At 38.2% G+C, this 17,584-nt stretch overlaps 1 protein-coding gene across 1 annotated transcript in view; it reads right to left on the reverse strand.

The window, feature by feature from the left end:
• Positions 1-3,648: 3,648 nt before the first annotated feature.
• The window catches only part of LOC136833226 (protein sax-3-like), a 40,901-nt gene continuing 26,965 nt past the window's right edge, over positions 3,649-17,584 (reverse strand). Inside the window, exons 2-4 of the mRNA XM_067095098.1 lie at positions 9,582-10,160; positions 6,519-8,048; positions 3,649-5,626 (exon numbers count right to left, since the gene is read on the reverse strand). Of these exons, the coding sequence (XP_066951199.1) occupies positions 4,524-5,626; positions 6,519-8,048; positions 9,582-10,160 (3,212 nt within the window). The 3' untranslated portion in view covers positions 3,649-4,523. The remainder of the gene's footprint in view (positions 5,627-6,518; positions 8,049-9,581; positions 10,161-17,584) is intronic.

Here is a 17,584-nt window from a genome sequence, read left to right on the forward strand (position 1 = left end):
TTTCACCATGCAAATTATGGTAAATTACCGGGAAAATGATATTGTATAAAAATTATGATTCCCTGTAAAGACTTCGCTTGCTCACCGATACGTGTCTTTGTTGGGTCCATGAAAAGTTAGTTTTTTGCAAAAATTACTTATTTTTATGTCCTTTCAAAACCTAGTATGCTAAAAAAAATTCCATAAGTAAAACGTCAAAATTACTGGATAAAGTTGGCCAAAATAAAAAAAAAAAACCATAACGTGCCGAAATAAGTATTTTCCTAGACTAAAGTAATATATATTATTTAATTTTGCCGTCATTATTGGTGTCATGGGTACGCTAGTACTGTAATAAAAAAAAACATCAGTAATAATAATTATAGTGAGTTCATCCCAACGGTATATAACAATTTGGTATATTTTGCTCTTCCTCGAGAATCATCCAAACTGCATTCAAATGACATATGTTTTACTAGATGCGATATAACACCTCTCTCTCTCTCTCTCTCTCTCTCTCTCTCTCTCTCTCTCTCTCTCTCTCTCTCTCTCGCTTGTACTTGCAGTAGCGGCACTTAGTGTTTCAGCTGAAATGCAAACAGCTATCGACGACAAGGAGCGGGGGGAACATCAACAAACAATCATGTGAAGTGCAGTGTTTTGTCAGTATCGAGACAGATACTACAACTTATTTCCTCTCGCTTTTTCTGTTTTGCGATTCTCTCTCTCTCTCTCTCTCTCTCTCTCTCTCTCTCTCTCTAAGCTACAGATGTAACTGTGAAATCTCTAGTTTTCTCTTCGTTTCACATATAAATTTGTATGTCTGGTTATTATGAGCAAATAAGAAAATCGAATAGACAATAAATTGTATTTAAAAAACATAAACAGACGTTTACAAAAGCGATTAATCCGGCTGTGTAAAAAAAAAAAAAGAAAAAAAGTCGACACTTTTAATGTTGCAGAAAATATTTCGAGAAACTGGCGCCGAATACCTCGCTTATCGATACGACTAATGACATCCCGAATTGATCCAACCCAAACGACAGAACTAAAACACCAGACGAAATCTATAATGGTCGAGTCTCCCTCTTCCCCCTCCCCCGCCACCCTACCCCCCCTGATCAACCACCCTCCCTTGCTCCCCACCCTCCCCTACCGTGCCTAGCGAAAACAAGTTTTTGATGCATGAGCAGTTTTGACAAAAGCTGCCACTAACTTGTCTCCTCTTCCTCCTCCTCCTCCCTCATCCGTTTATCGAGGTTAGAATCATACAAATTGATCTATTTAAGGAGCTGTTAAGAGAACCTCCCAAAAGATAATGGGGCCTAATTAAAAATCGAGGTGTCCCGAGGCAGGTGAGAGCGGTTGTTCAAAAACCCATCACCGTGCCCTCTGAAAGATTTTTATTGGGCGCATGCGTGATACCCCGATACCGGCGTCCCTGCCTACGAAGCGTCCTTTAATCGTCACCAGAGGTGTGGCTTTTATATACCTTAACATTTCATCCTTTAATAGTGTCCGGTTTGTTGGGATCCAGGCGTGGGCAGATCTGATGAAGGCGTGTTCTCCCAGGCTAAGTGAATCTCGCCTCCATTATTTTGCTTTAATTTTTTTATGGCCAAAACTCAGCGTTGGCTAATAGTCGGATACTATAATGACGTATTTGGCTTTTATGGTTTTGCCGTTTTATTTGCTTTATTTTGAAAATTAACATATTCATTTTTTTTGGTAAATTATTAAATATTTTTGGAGATAATACAAAAACCTCAGCGTTGGCTAATAGTCAGATACTATAATATAATGACATTTTTGGCTTGTATGGTTTTGCCATTTTATTTGTTTTTATTTTGAAAAATGACATATTTATTTTTTTGTATAATTATTAACCAGTTTTGGAGATATATACAAAAACCTCAGCGTTGCCTAATAGTCAGGTACTATAATGACGTTTTTGGCTTTAAGGTTTTGCCATTTTATTTATTTTTATTTTGAAAATTGACATATTTATTTTTAGTTAATTATTAAACATTTTTGGAGATAAACACCTTCCCTTTTCAGTTTTGTTTATTTTGTATGGGGTATAAACAACCTTAGCGAAGTCAAATACTTATTTATTTTTCCTTTATTTAGGTTTCGCTTTTTTATGTTTATTTATGCTTATTAAAAACAGCTGATGAATTTTTTCTAGAAAAAATAATATTTTTTATTTTAAGCTATGGTGATATCAAATGTTTATCTATTTATTTATTTTGATCTTAAAGTAGGGATAATTCCTTTTTTCATATTTTATCAAATAAATCATTTATTTTTGCCGGAATTGCTTTGATTTGATTTGATTTTCAAAGTGGTTATTATTTTGATATTTGTTGCTAAGAAACAAAAACATATCTATTTATTTATTTTGGTTTTAAAATAGAGGTAATTAATTTTTTCTTATTTTGTGAAATAAATCATATCTATTTTCGGCTTAAGGTTCTTCCGGCGGAATTGCTTGTTTTGATTTTATTTTCAAAGTGATTATTATTTTGAATATTTGTTGCTAAGAAACAATAACATATCACTTGGAATTAGATGTAATAGTTTCATACAAGTTTCTCGAGTGATTTTTTTTGTTTAACTTTACGGTATTTATACAAACATTTCGGCTCAAATTGGTTTATTTAATGAAAGAGTAAACAGACGCTTATTTGCCTCTCGTTAATGCAAGAATAAATCCATATTTACTCTACTTACCATTTAATGACGAAACAAATATGAGAAGATATTCACCTCAACACTGCAAGAGTCTCGGCGGCTCTGCTGATACAGAGCTGGACTTTGGAGAACAAGCAGAGAGAGAGAGAGAGAGAGAGAGAGAGAGAGAGAGAGAGAGAGAGAGAGAGAGAGAGAGAGGTGGAATGAGGTTAGAGCGAGGGTATTTGTCCATCTGTGTAACGGTCACTTGCTCATCCATTGACCCGAAGGAGAGAGAGAGAGAGAGAGAGAGAGAGAGAGAGAGAGAGAGTGAGAAGGGGGGACCTGAGCCAGTACTTTTGGATCCATCCGCCTGTCTAAATGAGATATGTATGTGCGCGCGTGTCTTAGAGAGAGAGAGAGAGAGAGAGAGAGAGAGAGAGAGAGAGAGAGAGAGAGAGCTGGGACGCGAATGTGTATTCCTGCACCGAACCGTGTGTTTGTATTACAAACATGTTATTTTGAAGAGAGGAATCGAGTGAGCAATAGCGATTTTATCCAAGGGTTTACGTGACAAATATCGCATGTGAGCGTACGAACCTAATGAAAATACAATCATCAACTGCGTTTTTTTAAAACAAATCATTTATTTTTCAGTAACGCATTTAACTGTTTATATGTTTAGAGCTTCCAAGGGTAAATACTTGCATTTCTCTCATCCGAAAACCTTGTGACATTTGAAGTACATGGTGTATAATCGTGGTGTTTAGATTTTCTTATGCCTTTTTCTCTACTTGACATACATGGTGTGTATACGCATGGCATATGAATTTTCATGTGCAATTTGCCATTTTGTAGGATATCCCTCTTCTGTAGGAATACATATATTTCTGAAAACTTCAGTCAGAATCTTTGATCTTAAATAGGTTTTCGCTACTTCTGTAGCAAAAATCTCACTGCTAAGGTGTTGAAAGGAGTGAGGTCATCAAAAAAGAATTCTAAATCAAGGTCATTTATTATAAGAATAACTCTGTTATTCACATATGTACAGAATTTACAAAAGTACTCCATCTCAGTAACTGAACGGCTTTCAAACTGACAGAAAAAAAAAAACAACAAATAATAGAATTGGCACATCACTATTCATCGTTAATGAGATTCAGTCAAGAGAACAAAGACTTAACAAAGACTCCAGCCTTGAAAACAAGATATTAGCAAAGCGTCAATCCCAGTCTGTAGTTACGGGCTTCCTCTACATGTGATTTTTGCATAAATTGTGTAGTTATGTTAGCGTACTTGGGTGATAATATGGGCTGTTACGACCAGTAACTGCTTAAGCTCGGGTTTCCAATCAGAGAAAATCAACAGAAGTATTAACAGCTAAACCTACCTGAGGAAAACAATATACTTCACTTACAAATCTGTAAGGTATTTGACAGTAGCCATGAGAAGCATAATGCAGTCATTGACGTAGTTAAAATCCAGATAATCATAAATGCACTGCAGTTTGCAATTTTTTTGGGTAATCTAAAATTTACTGATCTACAGCTTAAAAAAGCGCCTCTAACATCAAATTAACATCTAGGATCCAATAACTTATTCCAGCACGTACTCTAATGAGAATTCTAGTTAATCATTTACACATGACTTAGAAGGGGGGCAGGGGGGAGATGTAGGTATTTACAATACATGACAAGAACAGGTACACATAATAACTCTTTGGTACAGGTTCTCCCTGAATATAAGCAAGGAGATTTCATTTGAAACCGTCTTTCTGCTGTACAGAAGAAGAAAAACGTTATTTACAAGCACAACCTCACTGTGATAACAAACAGGAACTTCCTTCCCTAAGCGACCAATTCCTCCCAACATTAGTGGGTGTTGTTGTAAGGGATGTCAGTCGTCTCCTCCTCCTGCAGCTGCTGGTCGTCTGAACTGTCTCGGGAGATGTCGCGGTTTTGGACAGTGTTAAATGTTATGAACCTGTCCTTAGTACAGTTGTCAGAAGTCACCTGGGAGTACGTGTCGTACATGTGATCTGCAGTGGCATCACAAGGCCTCTTATACTGTTCTGATCCCCCAGCATTGTCAAGCTGCGTGGTTCCATTATACCCGCCCCTTCGGTTGCTCCTAGGGCTTGCTTGACTTGTGGGATCACCTAGGTCCAGCTCGCGAGGAGGCGGGCAAGCTGGCGGCGGTGGAAGGAAGGCTGCCCAGTTCACTTTCATCCCCGAGTTCTCCCTCTGATGCCACGGGCTGCCTTGGTGGACCAGACGAGGAGAGCCAGGTGCCAAAAGTGCCGTGGTGGCATACGGCTCTGCCGTTTCGTTGGCATGCTGAGATCTGGGCTCAGCATACTCGTTGATCTGCTGGTCTCCTGGCAGAAGACGCACAGAAGACAGGCCGTATTCCTTCTCACTCTCTGATGGGCGCCAGAGCTTCTGTTCACTGTACATGTTGATGGAGTGATGGGTCGGGTATATGGAAGGGTCTTGGTAATGTGCCGGTGTCTGTGGTGGGTTTGACGGGGCAGATTTGTGATGGAGTCTCCTAATGTAAAGAATAGTACACACAAACAGCATGATGACCAAGGGAATGAGCAAGTACACCAACCAGTCAGGTTGTGCAGGAGCGTAAATCACAGATGTTTCGTTCGAGGGTTCATCCAGGTCTTGGTGACCCTGGGCCAGACCAGATCCAAAATCAATTAACACAGGTGCACTGAAGGGCCCTAAACCCGCTCCTGTCTCTGCAGCTACTTTCACGCTATAGATGCGACCTGGGGCGAGGCCATGAGCTTCCAGCCAAGGGCTGGACACAGTTTCTGTCGTCTCAGTTCCATTGTGGGTGAGGGTGACCTGGTAGCCTGTGACTTTCCCACGGGCGTCTTTGCTTGGCAATGAGGACCACGTGATGAGTATGGAACCGTCTTCCCTGAGGGTTGCATGGACGTCCTTTGGTGGCTCGACAGGTTCTGCAAAAGAGGATTTTATTGCTATAATAAATTAAATGTGATTTTTATGGAATATCATCAGCATGACATCTCGCTATCTCTTCATAATGTCGTTAACATCCTTTTACAAACACACACACACACACACACACACACACACACACATATATATATATATATATATATATATATATATATATGTATGTGTATATATATATATATATATATATATATATATATATATATATATATATATATATATATATTATGGCAGGTGTATATTTGCAAGAAAGGGTGAATTACAAAATCTGAAACAATAAAGGAATCCCACTAAAAACTTCAAGTAATGGAAATTATTTTATTAGCTCTCGGAAGGGAACATTCTCTTTCCTCTTTCAGATAGTTATATCAGAAAGAGGAAAGGGAATGTTCCCTCCAGGAGGCTAATGAAATGATTTCCATCACTTGAAGTTTTTGGTGGGATTCCTTTATTGTTATGTAATATCACGGGAAGTGTCTGTCGTCTCTATAATAGAAATAGACAGGGAAATGAACAAGTGCTTTTTTGTATATAATCATATAGCATATATATATATATATATATATATATATATATATATATATATATATGTGTGTGTGTGTGTGTGTGTGTGTGTGTGTGTGTGTGTGTGTGTGTGTATGCATAATTATATATGTATGTATATATGTATGTATGTATGCAACTACAAAAGTTATACTTTACATAATTAAGGATAGTCCAAAAGTTTGCACAGTGACATATATATATATATATATATATATATATATATATATATATATATATATATATATATACATATATATATATATATATATTAGAAATCTTACTAAATTCTTTCATATAGGAGTGGTGGAGAAACCTGGAAATACTCACTATCCTCTGGGGTGGTGAGCGTGAAAGAATTTGAAGGCGTTCCCTCGACGCTCCTCCAAAATGGTACTATGAAGAAAGAATACTCAGTATTGGGTTCCAGATTATGTAAATGATGTGCAGAGGAAGAGGACCCTAGCACAGTTGCCACTTTTACTATTCCGTCCCCTGACACTGTATAAACCAGGACACCTTCCACTGTTTCGTGGGCAGTAGTGAGGAACTTCCACTTCAGAAGCACACTAGTGGCACCTGTAGCAGTTGCATCAGCAAGGGTAACCGTTGGCCTGGAGAGACGACGCCTTGCATGAATGACCTGGTCCATTGTCAGCGACGGGTCCCTGGGAGGCCGTATGGTGACTGGATCTGACCAAGGACTTGGGAAGGAGATGCCTCCTTTCGTGACTGCTCTCACCAAGAATGTGTAAATGTTGCCAGGTGTCAGGTTCTTTACAATACAGGATTCATCCATCATGATGGTGTCGGCAACCCGCCACTCATCCCATCCTTGCCTCCAGTATTCAACAATGTATTGGTGCCTTGCACCACCGATTATCTGAGAATTGGGTAACCATTTCAAGATAACAGCAGTCTCGTTGGTGAACAGAATATGAGGTTTTGAAGGAGGTGCAGGAATTGTTGTAACTGGAGCTGGCACAGCATCTTTGCTTATCCGCAATATTGCCTCTTGCTCTATGTGCCCTGTTTCTGCAGATACTTTACAAGTATAAATGCCCCCATCATCAACCCGGACATCTCTTATTACAAGGGCACCATTTGATGATAGTGAGATCCGAGCATTTTCAAAACCTTGGGCCAGTTGTCTAGCAGGTAGGTGTGCAGCTGGGCGATACCACCAAGTTATTGTTGGTGTTGCAGCTTCACTCACTGCTTCACAAGGAAATGAGGCAACACTTCCAGGGGCTAAGTTCAAGTCTTTTGGTCCTACACCAATTACAGGAGGTGGGTAGGCTTCAACAACCATTATCTCTACTTGGGCACTCACTCCTCCTCCACTGCTAACTCCCCAGCAGTAATAGATGCCACTGTCCTGGGTGGTAGCTGCATCCAGGTGCAAGATTTGTCCATCTTCACTCACAGACACATGGCCACTTGATTGTTTTGGGGTGAGCAGGGCTGTTCTGTCTTGTGTAGGAAGTCGCCACAAGATGAGAGGAGCTGGGTCTCCTTCGACAACACAGGTAATCTCTGTTGATTTGCCTGTCATCACCTGAATGTCCTGTGGACGCTGCATAAGCTCAGGGGCATCTACAACCGTTAGTGTGGCTTTTGCAGTGGCAACACCCGCCTCATTTTGCACCTCACACACATATACCCCAGAGTCTATAGCGGTGACTTGTTCAAGAACTAAACGTTGATCTTCGATTGTAGCCCGACCAAGTGGCATGATGCCATCAAGTCTTCTCCACGTAACTGTGGGCATTGGCGATCCCTGGGCACGGCATGTTAGCTCTACCAACACACCAGACGCAGTCGTAACGTTGGCAGGCTTCTTCTCAAACCAAGGAGGAACTGGAGATGAGGAAAAAAAAAACACATTCTGGTTAATAAAGAAGGGCATTTCTTGGGATTTCTTGTAATTATCCTAATATTAGCCACATCGTTTACTTTACTTTTATATATCTACTTACATGTATATACACGCGGGAGAGAAGTACATAATGTTCATATGTCGGTAATGGAAGAAAAACAAAAACAACCCTTGAAAGCTGAATATAAAATACATATGTGCTTAGTAGTTAACAAAGTCCTTTTCATATTTTTCCTGATACAATGATTCACAGTTACGGATTAGGCAGTAAACATTTTGCACAAGACACAGCGGTTAATCGGCGAATCTTGTGCACCTTATCAATACATGTTTCATTAAGAAAATACGATAATGTTCATAACATTAAAGGAATTCAGAAATTAAAGTGATTCACAGGAAAATTCTAAGCCAGTTTTGTGGTATAGCGAATTGGGCATAAACACTAACGACAAGAAGGCATCTGAAATCATTTCCTTTTAAACTGTAATAATTTGAATAATTTCATATTTAAATTTATGAGAACTTGTGCTTTCCGCTTTGATTCATATGGTTTCGGTCACATAAATACTGAAATTATGAAAATGGTTCTAATAAAGGCTCAACATTAGAAAAAAAATCAAAATGTTTGTTTTACAGATTAGGTGATGTAGAAGTTAGGCCTAAAGACCAAACATCTATTTATGGGGCGGGGGGAGAATTAATTAAAAGGATCAACATTGGCCTATTATGAGACAAACGTACTCATAATTGGAGAGAGCAGACTCATAACTGTTGTTATTCTTTATTTTGTAATGATTGATAAAAATGGTGAATGAAAAAAAACACAACCAGTGGATCTACCCCAGCACTTTTTGTCTGCTACTCATTTTCTCCTGATGCGCCAACGAGCACCTTTCTGTCAGCCAAGCAACTAATTTTACTCTATCCCGTTAAAGAGTTAATATCGTTGACTGTGAATCAGCAATGAGCACCTTTCTTTCAACCAAGCAACTAATTTTACTCTATCCCGTTAAAGAGTTAATATCATTGACTATGAATCAACAACGAGCACGTTTCTTTCAACCAAGCAACTAATTTTACTCTATCCCGTCAGAGAATTAATATCATTGACTGTGAATCAATTTTGCTCTGTCCTGTTAAAGAATTAATATCATTGACTGTGAATCAGCAACGAGCACCTTTCTTTCAACCAAGCAACTAATTTTACTCTATCCCGTTAGAGAATTAATATCATTGACTGTGAAGTCTTTCAACCAAGCAACTAATTTTACTCTATTCCGTTAGAGAATTAATATCATTGACTGTGAATCAATTTTGCTCTGTCCTGTTAAAGAATTAATATCACTGACTGTGAATCAATTTTTCTTTGTCCTGTTAAAGAATTACTATCATTGACTGTGAATCCGCAACGAGCACCTTTCTTTCAACCAGGTAACTAATTTTACTCCATCCTATTAGAGAATTAATATTGACTGTGAATCGACACCCCTGAACGATAGGATAACAAAACTCACTCATAATGATAAGTTCCGTCGGCCTGGTGTCTCGACTTCCAGCGACGTTTTGCGCCCGGCAGACGTACATCCCGGAATCCTCCAGGGTGACGTCTGTGATGACCAGATCCCCGTCCACCGCGACGGAGACGCGACTCGTATTGGTCATCTCCCTCCCGTCCCTCAGCCATACCAAGTGAGGCTCCGGAACTCCCTTCGGCGCCCGGCAGGGCAGCGTCACGGAGTCCCCGATGCGCGCCTTCACCACCGGCTCCGGATACGACTCGAACTCGTCGGAGAGAGTGGCGATGGTCAGCGTCGCGTTCTGCGATCGCGTCGAGCCGTAGCTGTTGGAGGCGACGCACCAGTAGGTCCCGGCGTCCGATTCCCTCCTGCTGGAGGTGACCCGCAGGAAGAAGAGCGAACCCGAGGGCAGGAGCACTCTGTGGGAGCGCGTGCCCTGCGAGGACGTCACCACTTGTTGGCCATCGCGGAACCAGGTGATACGAGCAGCACCCGAAGCGGCGCAGTTGAGAGTTGCCGGGTCGTTCCGACGAGCTATGACGTTGCTGGGCTGTTCTCGAATCTCGGGAGCCAAGTCTGCAAGGAAGAAGACAGGATTATGTTTTAATGTCTGCCGAATTTTGAGAGAGAAACAAATTCATTTTTTGAAAATATTAGTATTTTGATATTATCATGAAACATAACTGTTATGACGGGCAGTAAAATGTATAAAAACACTGTCATGATCGTAAGATATACCGAAAATAGCAACCGCTCTGTCTTCATAATAAAATTCAACGGAAGCCACTCCTCTTCCGAAGCAACAGGTAAAAAGAAAGAAACGCGAGAACGGCGCTAAATTAGGAAACAGCTCAAGAGCCACCTTCATTTTTTTTTTAAAGAAAGTGAACTGATAAATAGAAGCACAAAATAATAATAAACAAAATTGAGGAAAACGAAAGACGAAACGTATTTAAAAGCAGAAGAAAGTCATCCCACCCGAATGGAGAACACACTGGATAACGTCAAGCAAAACAAAGAACCTATTACGGCGAAAATATATTGTATTGGCTTAGGGGAGCTTTGCATATAAAGTGTTGAAGTTTAGTATTTGAAATCAGATTTCGACAGCTGTGCTGGAAGGCAGAATATATGGCGCCTCCTCCTCCTCCTCCTCCTCCTCCTCCTCCTCCTCCTCTGCTTCTTCTTCTCTTTGCACCTTGCAAGACTAACGGACCTTCTTTGGTTTATACGAGGAGAGTTGCTTTCTTCTCTTTCTTTTTTTGTCGGCTCAGAGAACTCTTTCTCTTTGCGGAATTGGATAATAAATAGAGAGCGGAACGACGGTTGTACCTGATGGGTGTACTGCTCAGAGTCGGTTTTCCTTAGATGTTTGTTTGGCCATCTTTATGTTTAAGGTCTTCAAAGGAGAAGAAGAGAGGGAGTGAAAGCTGAACAAGATGTGGGAAGAGGATAAGAGAATGATAACGGTGTAGGTAAATGAAAACAAATGCAAATTGCGAGCCATTTGAGGGGGATGTTGAACCAGGAGGAAAATTGCGAGCCTTTTCAATTTGTTTCGAGTTAGCTCGTCTAAATGAATAAATAAACAGTTTAGATAATTAAATGCTTTAAAAAAAAAAGGGGGGCGAGGGGGCAGAACCGGTAAACTGGAAGTCAATGGCGCCCGGTCTCGGTTCTTTTAGGGCAGTGGAATATTTTAGATATAACTTTGAACAACCGAGGTTAATTTGAAGTTATCATCAGTCTTACATATTCATTCAGTCGAAAAGGTGTCATTATATTTTTGTGTTGTTTCATAAATTGATTACAGTAATGGTAATGTAGATGTATCAATAATTTATTTCCAGCCGGAAAAGGATCACGGTAAGGATTTAAACTGAAACCCTCATTGTGGTATAAGACAATCTAAGAATGGAATCACATGAAATAAAATTAGAGGTTATAAGTGTCCACGGGGAATGTTATCATAGGAAGAATTGGTTCGACGCTGCAGAAAGCGGCGATTCGGTAATCAAAAGCAACACTTTTAATATTTTGTCTCCAGCGAAAATCTGAAGCTTCGGCCCAGTTTTCCAGGTGGGAAGTTGCAAGATTTTTAATCTCGTTTGGGCCTAGGCATATGCAAATTTTTTAGTTATCTTAAATACTTTTGCTTCACGTCAAGGACCTCTGAAACAGCGCAGTCACCCTTGACGTCCTCCCCTTCGCCTAGGGAACAATTTTATCCCGTGATGCTATGAAAGATTAATAAGGGACCGCTACTCGACTCCCTAAAATAGCCCGAGTCATATAATAGCTTTTTTTATCATTTTATTCCGTCATATTTACCAAAACTCCCCGTAGGGAGGGAGTGCCATCAGTGCACCTCATGCGGTGCACTGTAGGCATTACTTAAGGTTCTTTGCAGTGTGCCTTCTGTCCCCTAGCTGCAAACCCTTTCGTTTCTTTTACTGTACCTCCTTTCATCTTCTCTTTCTTCCATCTTACTTTCCAACATTCTCCTAACAGTTGACTCCTAATGCAACTGCGATGTTTTACTCCTGTTACACCTTTCAAACCTTTTACTAACAATTTCCGTTTCAGCACTGAATGACCTCTTAGGTTCCAGTGCTTGGCCTTTGGCGTAAATTCTGTATTCAGTTCATTTTGGCCTTTGGCGTAAATTCTGTATTCAATTCAATTTACCAAAACTGACGAATCAGCCCACGGAATTTACGGTGAATTTTGAGGCAAAAAGCCTGAGATTACATACCTGCGAGTACAGCATAATCATTTTGATCTCAAAATCGGATCGTTATTTTTGGCACCCACACACGCAGAATAATGATTCGGGTCTCACAACCGCACAGACGAAAATATCCCCCTGATTTTTAATAATTACGCTCAAAGAATTCCGCGATGGCGCTTTGCCTTAATTATTCCTTTTCCGGGATTTAACTTTCAGTGTTCTTTATTTTTTTTTTTCTCGGGTTTTGCAAAACTCGAAAACGAAAAACGGCGGGGAATAAATAAGGGAAGGAATGTGGTTCAAAGGGGATGCCATTGTTGGAAAAGACGAGAGTCCCAGTACACTCTGTTTCGCGTCCTGATGCGGTATTCTTTCCGCGAGTGAATGACCTTTATTGTTCATCTTTTGTGCGTGGCGGCGCATTTTCTCCATTAATCTTTGTGCGGGAGAGTGCGTGGGTGGAAGTCTTTGTGTGTGTGCGTTTTGTGTATTCCGTATTGGTGTTTTTGTGTGTTGGGAAATCATTCTTTATTATTAGTCATTTTTGTTAATTAGTCAAATGACTGTTTATGTGCGGGTGAATCTTCTTCTTCTTCTTCTTTCTTCTTCTTATTATTATTATTATTATTATTATTATTATTATTATTATTATTATTATTCATGTAAATCTCATAATAGCATGATTCACTAAAATGGTGAAGAAATCCACAGTGGTGTAAATGTAAATATAAATTAGAAATATATATATTTACACCTACACCATTGTGAATTTTTTCACCATTATTATTATTATTATTATTATTATTATTATTATTATTATTATTATTAATCTACGGGTAGGTGTTTGCTCGTCATAAATATTTGTGTGTGAGAGCATTCTTTGTTTGTGGGTGAATATTCCTCATTGGATTTGGTGTGCGTATGGTCCATCGTTCTGTTTGTGTTTGTTTGCATGTTCTAATTTAAAATGTGTGTGTGTGTGTGTGTGTGTGTGTGTGTGTGTGTGTGTGTGTGTGTGTGTGTGTGGGCTGCGGGCTGTGTTGGAGAACGACTGCCTCATCCCAAAATACTAGCTATTAATCAAAAGGCGTATGCATGTTGGAGTCATATGTATATTTATGTTTATATATATGTATATAAATATTTGGATATATATAAATATATATATAAATATGTTGCTATATATATAATTATATATACTGTGTATATATATATATATATATATATATATATATATATATATATATATATATATATATATATATATATATATATATATATATATATATATATATATATATATATATATATATAAACACTGGAACTTCCAAATACGTCTACTAAATGTCTCTAAAATCATTAAAACCCCATCTACGTTTATTACAATTTTCAAAATTCGTTTGCGCATCGCTATTGCAACACCCATAACAGGTAATCAACTCAGCCTTCCCTCATTTAACTTATTGACATTAAACACACCGAAGAGCCATCGAAAATTAGTAAATACCACCAAAAGCAGCAGGAACAGCAGAAACAGCAGCAAAAGCAGCAGCATCTAAACAGCAGCTGGTAGCGGTTTCAAATAAATGGAATTTCCATATCCGTCCATGTCAGAGGGCGATTTAATTCAATTTACTGTAAGTCCATTTGGTCTCTCGGACCGTGAATATTCAAAACCTTGATCTTATGATTTCCCCCCCTCCCCCGCCCCGCCTTTCGCTCCGCCGGAGGAGGACTCGCTCGTACATGCAAAGGCATGTTGGCAGAGAGAGAGAGAGAGAGAGAGAGAGAGAGCTTGCAGTGATATATATATATATATATATATATATATATATATATATATATATATATATATATATATATATATATATATATATATATATTATTATATATATGTATATATATATATATATACTGTATATATACACAGCCATATAAATATATTTGTATCCTTGCGTAATTTCGTTGTATACTATATATATATATATACACAGACATATAAATATATTTGTATCCTTGGTAATTTCTCTCTCTCTCTCTCTCTCTCTCTCTCTCTCTCTCTCTCTCTCTCTCTCTCTCTCTCTCTCAAGAACAGCCACTTGTGCACTTGTCAAGTGCCCGGTGACTCGGCAGAAATCTTTATGCAAATCGATAGAGAAGAAAAGCGCCTGGGATTAACAGACCCAATAATCTTTCGAGTCGATTTGATTTGCGTTCGAATGAGTTTATTTAAAGGAAGATTTCTCCTCCCTAACGATTCTAATGGATGGTGCTGACGGAAATTTCTCTCTCTCTCTCTCTCTCTCTCTCTCTCTCTCTCTCTCTCTAGTGATGCTCTCTTCTCTGATGTTAGGTAAATTGTTCTACTGGATGATGCTGACAGAAATTTCCTGTCTCTCTCTCTCTTCTTAATGATGCTAGGAAAATTGTTCTAATGGTTGATGCTGACGTAAATTTCTCTCTCTCTCTCTCTCTCTCTCCCTAATGAGGCTAGGAAACTTGTTCTAATGGATGATGCTGACAGAAATTTCTCTCTCTCTCTCTCTCTCTCTCTCTCTCTCTCTCTCTCTCTCTCTCTCTCTCTCTCTCTCTCTCTGTATTATGAAGTTCGTGTATGTAATCATGCGTGTCTCATCACATGACCACAAAAGTCTTGGTCATAAATAGATTAAATTTATCAAAGGAAACAAACTTATAAAATCTTAGAAAACGCATTAAGTCCAAAGGGATACTTGTTATTTATTCGCTTGTCTTTTAAATTTTACTTGATATTTAAATTTTTAATTTTTACCTGTATTTTGATACACCTCTGATGCAATATCAATTTATTATACATCAATTACACTGCTTTAAGCTGAAGATTTCCCTCTGATGTAGTTATTACGCCCTATTATTACTCAAGACACCATCAACAATTTTGATCATCCGATTTTCATTTCCAAAGACTCAGGAATTTTTTGTCGCATTGTTTGTTTCCAGGACTGGATGACGACTTTTATTTCTGGAAGCATGATATGAAAATGCCACTGGCAGAGAAATTTTGGGAATCATTTTAGTTCTGTTGTGTAGAAAAGGACACTCCCTTGAAAAGCCTAGCTCAGAGAAAGTAAAACCGACCCCTTCCATCCCTCCTCTCTCTCTCTCTCTCTCTCTCTCTCTCTCTCTCTCTCTCTCTCTCTCTCTCTCTCTGGCGACTGCAGAGCAATTCATCCACTGCGAATACATACCCAGTGAAAGCCATTGTTCATCCAAGCACCCAAACACTGATACCACCAAAGCCCTCGGAGATACAAAGAGAGAGAGAGAGAAGAGAGAGAGAGAGAGAGAGAGAGAGAGAGAGAGAGAGAGATTTTCAGTCCCCCAACAGCAACAACATAGCAAAAGCAAACAAGAAAGTGTGAGACAACAAATTTCCTCCTATTCACCACTCCATTCTCTGTCTGACTCTCTTTCTCTCTCTCTCTCACACACACACTAAACCAAAAATTGCATTCCATTCAGCGCCCCGGGTATGTATATATACAGTTACTCATAGGACGAGAACTCCGTTTCTTTGACTTTATTTCAGCATATCAACTGGTGCCGACAATACACAGCTCTGTTTGGGATTAACTCTCACAAGTGTCTGTGGCGTATGTCGCAGTGTTTATATTTAAATAATCCCAGTCACTTCCAGCTCATACACACATATCTGTCTACTTGATAATATACAGATTTGTGTCTGTATGTTATACGAATACAGATGTGTGTGTTTGCGTGCCATATGTTTGTGTATATTTTCCTCTCTTGACTGCAAGCCATTTCCCTTAACAAGGGGTAGTTCCGGAAAAAAAATGACAACAGTCATTACCAGTTTCATACTTTTAACTGGTTGACACCCCTGTGCAGAAAACCTCCACAGCATTAGACGCCTACACAGAGGGCCCATTAGCATCTCGTTGAACCCCCTTCGCACACTGCACCATTCACTTCCCCCTTCCACTCACTTCGCACTTCCTGGAAATTCAGAACCTTCCTTTCCAGTACCCCTATTATTGCTCTTCACCAGCCTATCGTCCTCCATTCTTTCCACAGGACCAAATCATCTTAGAACTGATACGTCCTTTCACGTACACACTAACATTTTTAGCACTTTTTCTGTGTCCCATCTCATCTTTCATATATATATATATATATATATATATATATATATATATATATATATATATATATATATATATATATATATATATATAAGCGCTGTTGTTTGTATGCATGTAGAGTGCCCATAAATTTCCTCTTTTTATATATACTCACATAATAGTTTTGATGATCATCAACAAAGTTAATTTCTTTTTTCGTCTTCATTCATTCGTGAAATATATCAGTAACAAAACAGGAATTCCCATGCAAACCACATACGTCCAGTTTCAGACTCGTGGTGCATTTTTCATTTGTTTTTTTAATCTTTGTCAAAAAGTATTTTTTCGTCATTCATTCCGTTATGATATATGCCCCGACTTCAAAATTGAAAATTCCCGTGTTAACAAAGACTGCTGACCTCAGTTACACATATGTTCCACTGAAATTCTTTTATTTAAATCATCTACAAAAATAATCTGGGTTTAAACTTCATGAAACTTTTGTCATATTCGCGAGTATTCTTTTTTTTTTTTTGTTACGGTATTTTATTTTTGAATTTCATCACAAGCATGTGTTGACATCCCATTACAATAGAAAAGAATTTGTAGGAAGTTTATTCCTTCATAAATGCGAAGGAAAACGAATAAAAAAGTTGAATCTTAAAATGCAGAATGCAAAACTATTGCTTTATTTATTCTGTCAGATTTGCAAGCATGTTTGCAAGCATGTTTGAAATATACAGATGTAAGCGTTATGATCAAAAGTACAGTTAGAGGTTATATTTAAAAGAATACATTTATTCGTGAAAGATAATTATGTACAGCATAGGAAATTTTATATATATAAAATATGTATATATATATGCATATATATAATATATATATGTATGTGTATATGTATATATATAATATATATATATATATATATATATATAATATCTAAAATAGATATATACATTTATATATATATATATTTATGTGTATGTATACATACATGTATACATGTATATATATATATATATATATATATATATATATATATATATATATATATATATATATATATATATACATGTACATATATTTATATATGTGTGAACATATATACACATACACATACACGCATACACATATACATATAGGCTACG

This window comes from Macrobrachium rosenbergii, chromosome 51, assembly GCF_040412425.1.
Source record: "Macrobrachium rosenbergii isolate ZJJX-2024 chromosome 51, ASM4041242v1, whole genome shotgun sequence".
Lineage (NCBI taxonomy): Eukaryota > Metazoa > Arthropoda > Malacostraca > Decapoda > Palaemonidae > Macrobrachium > Macrobrachium rosenbergii.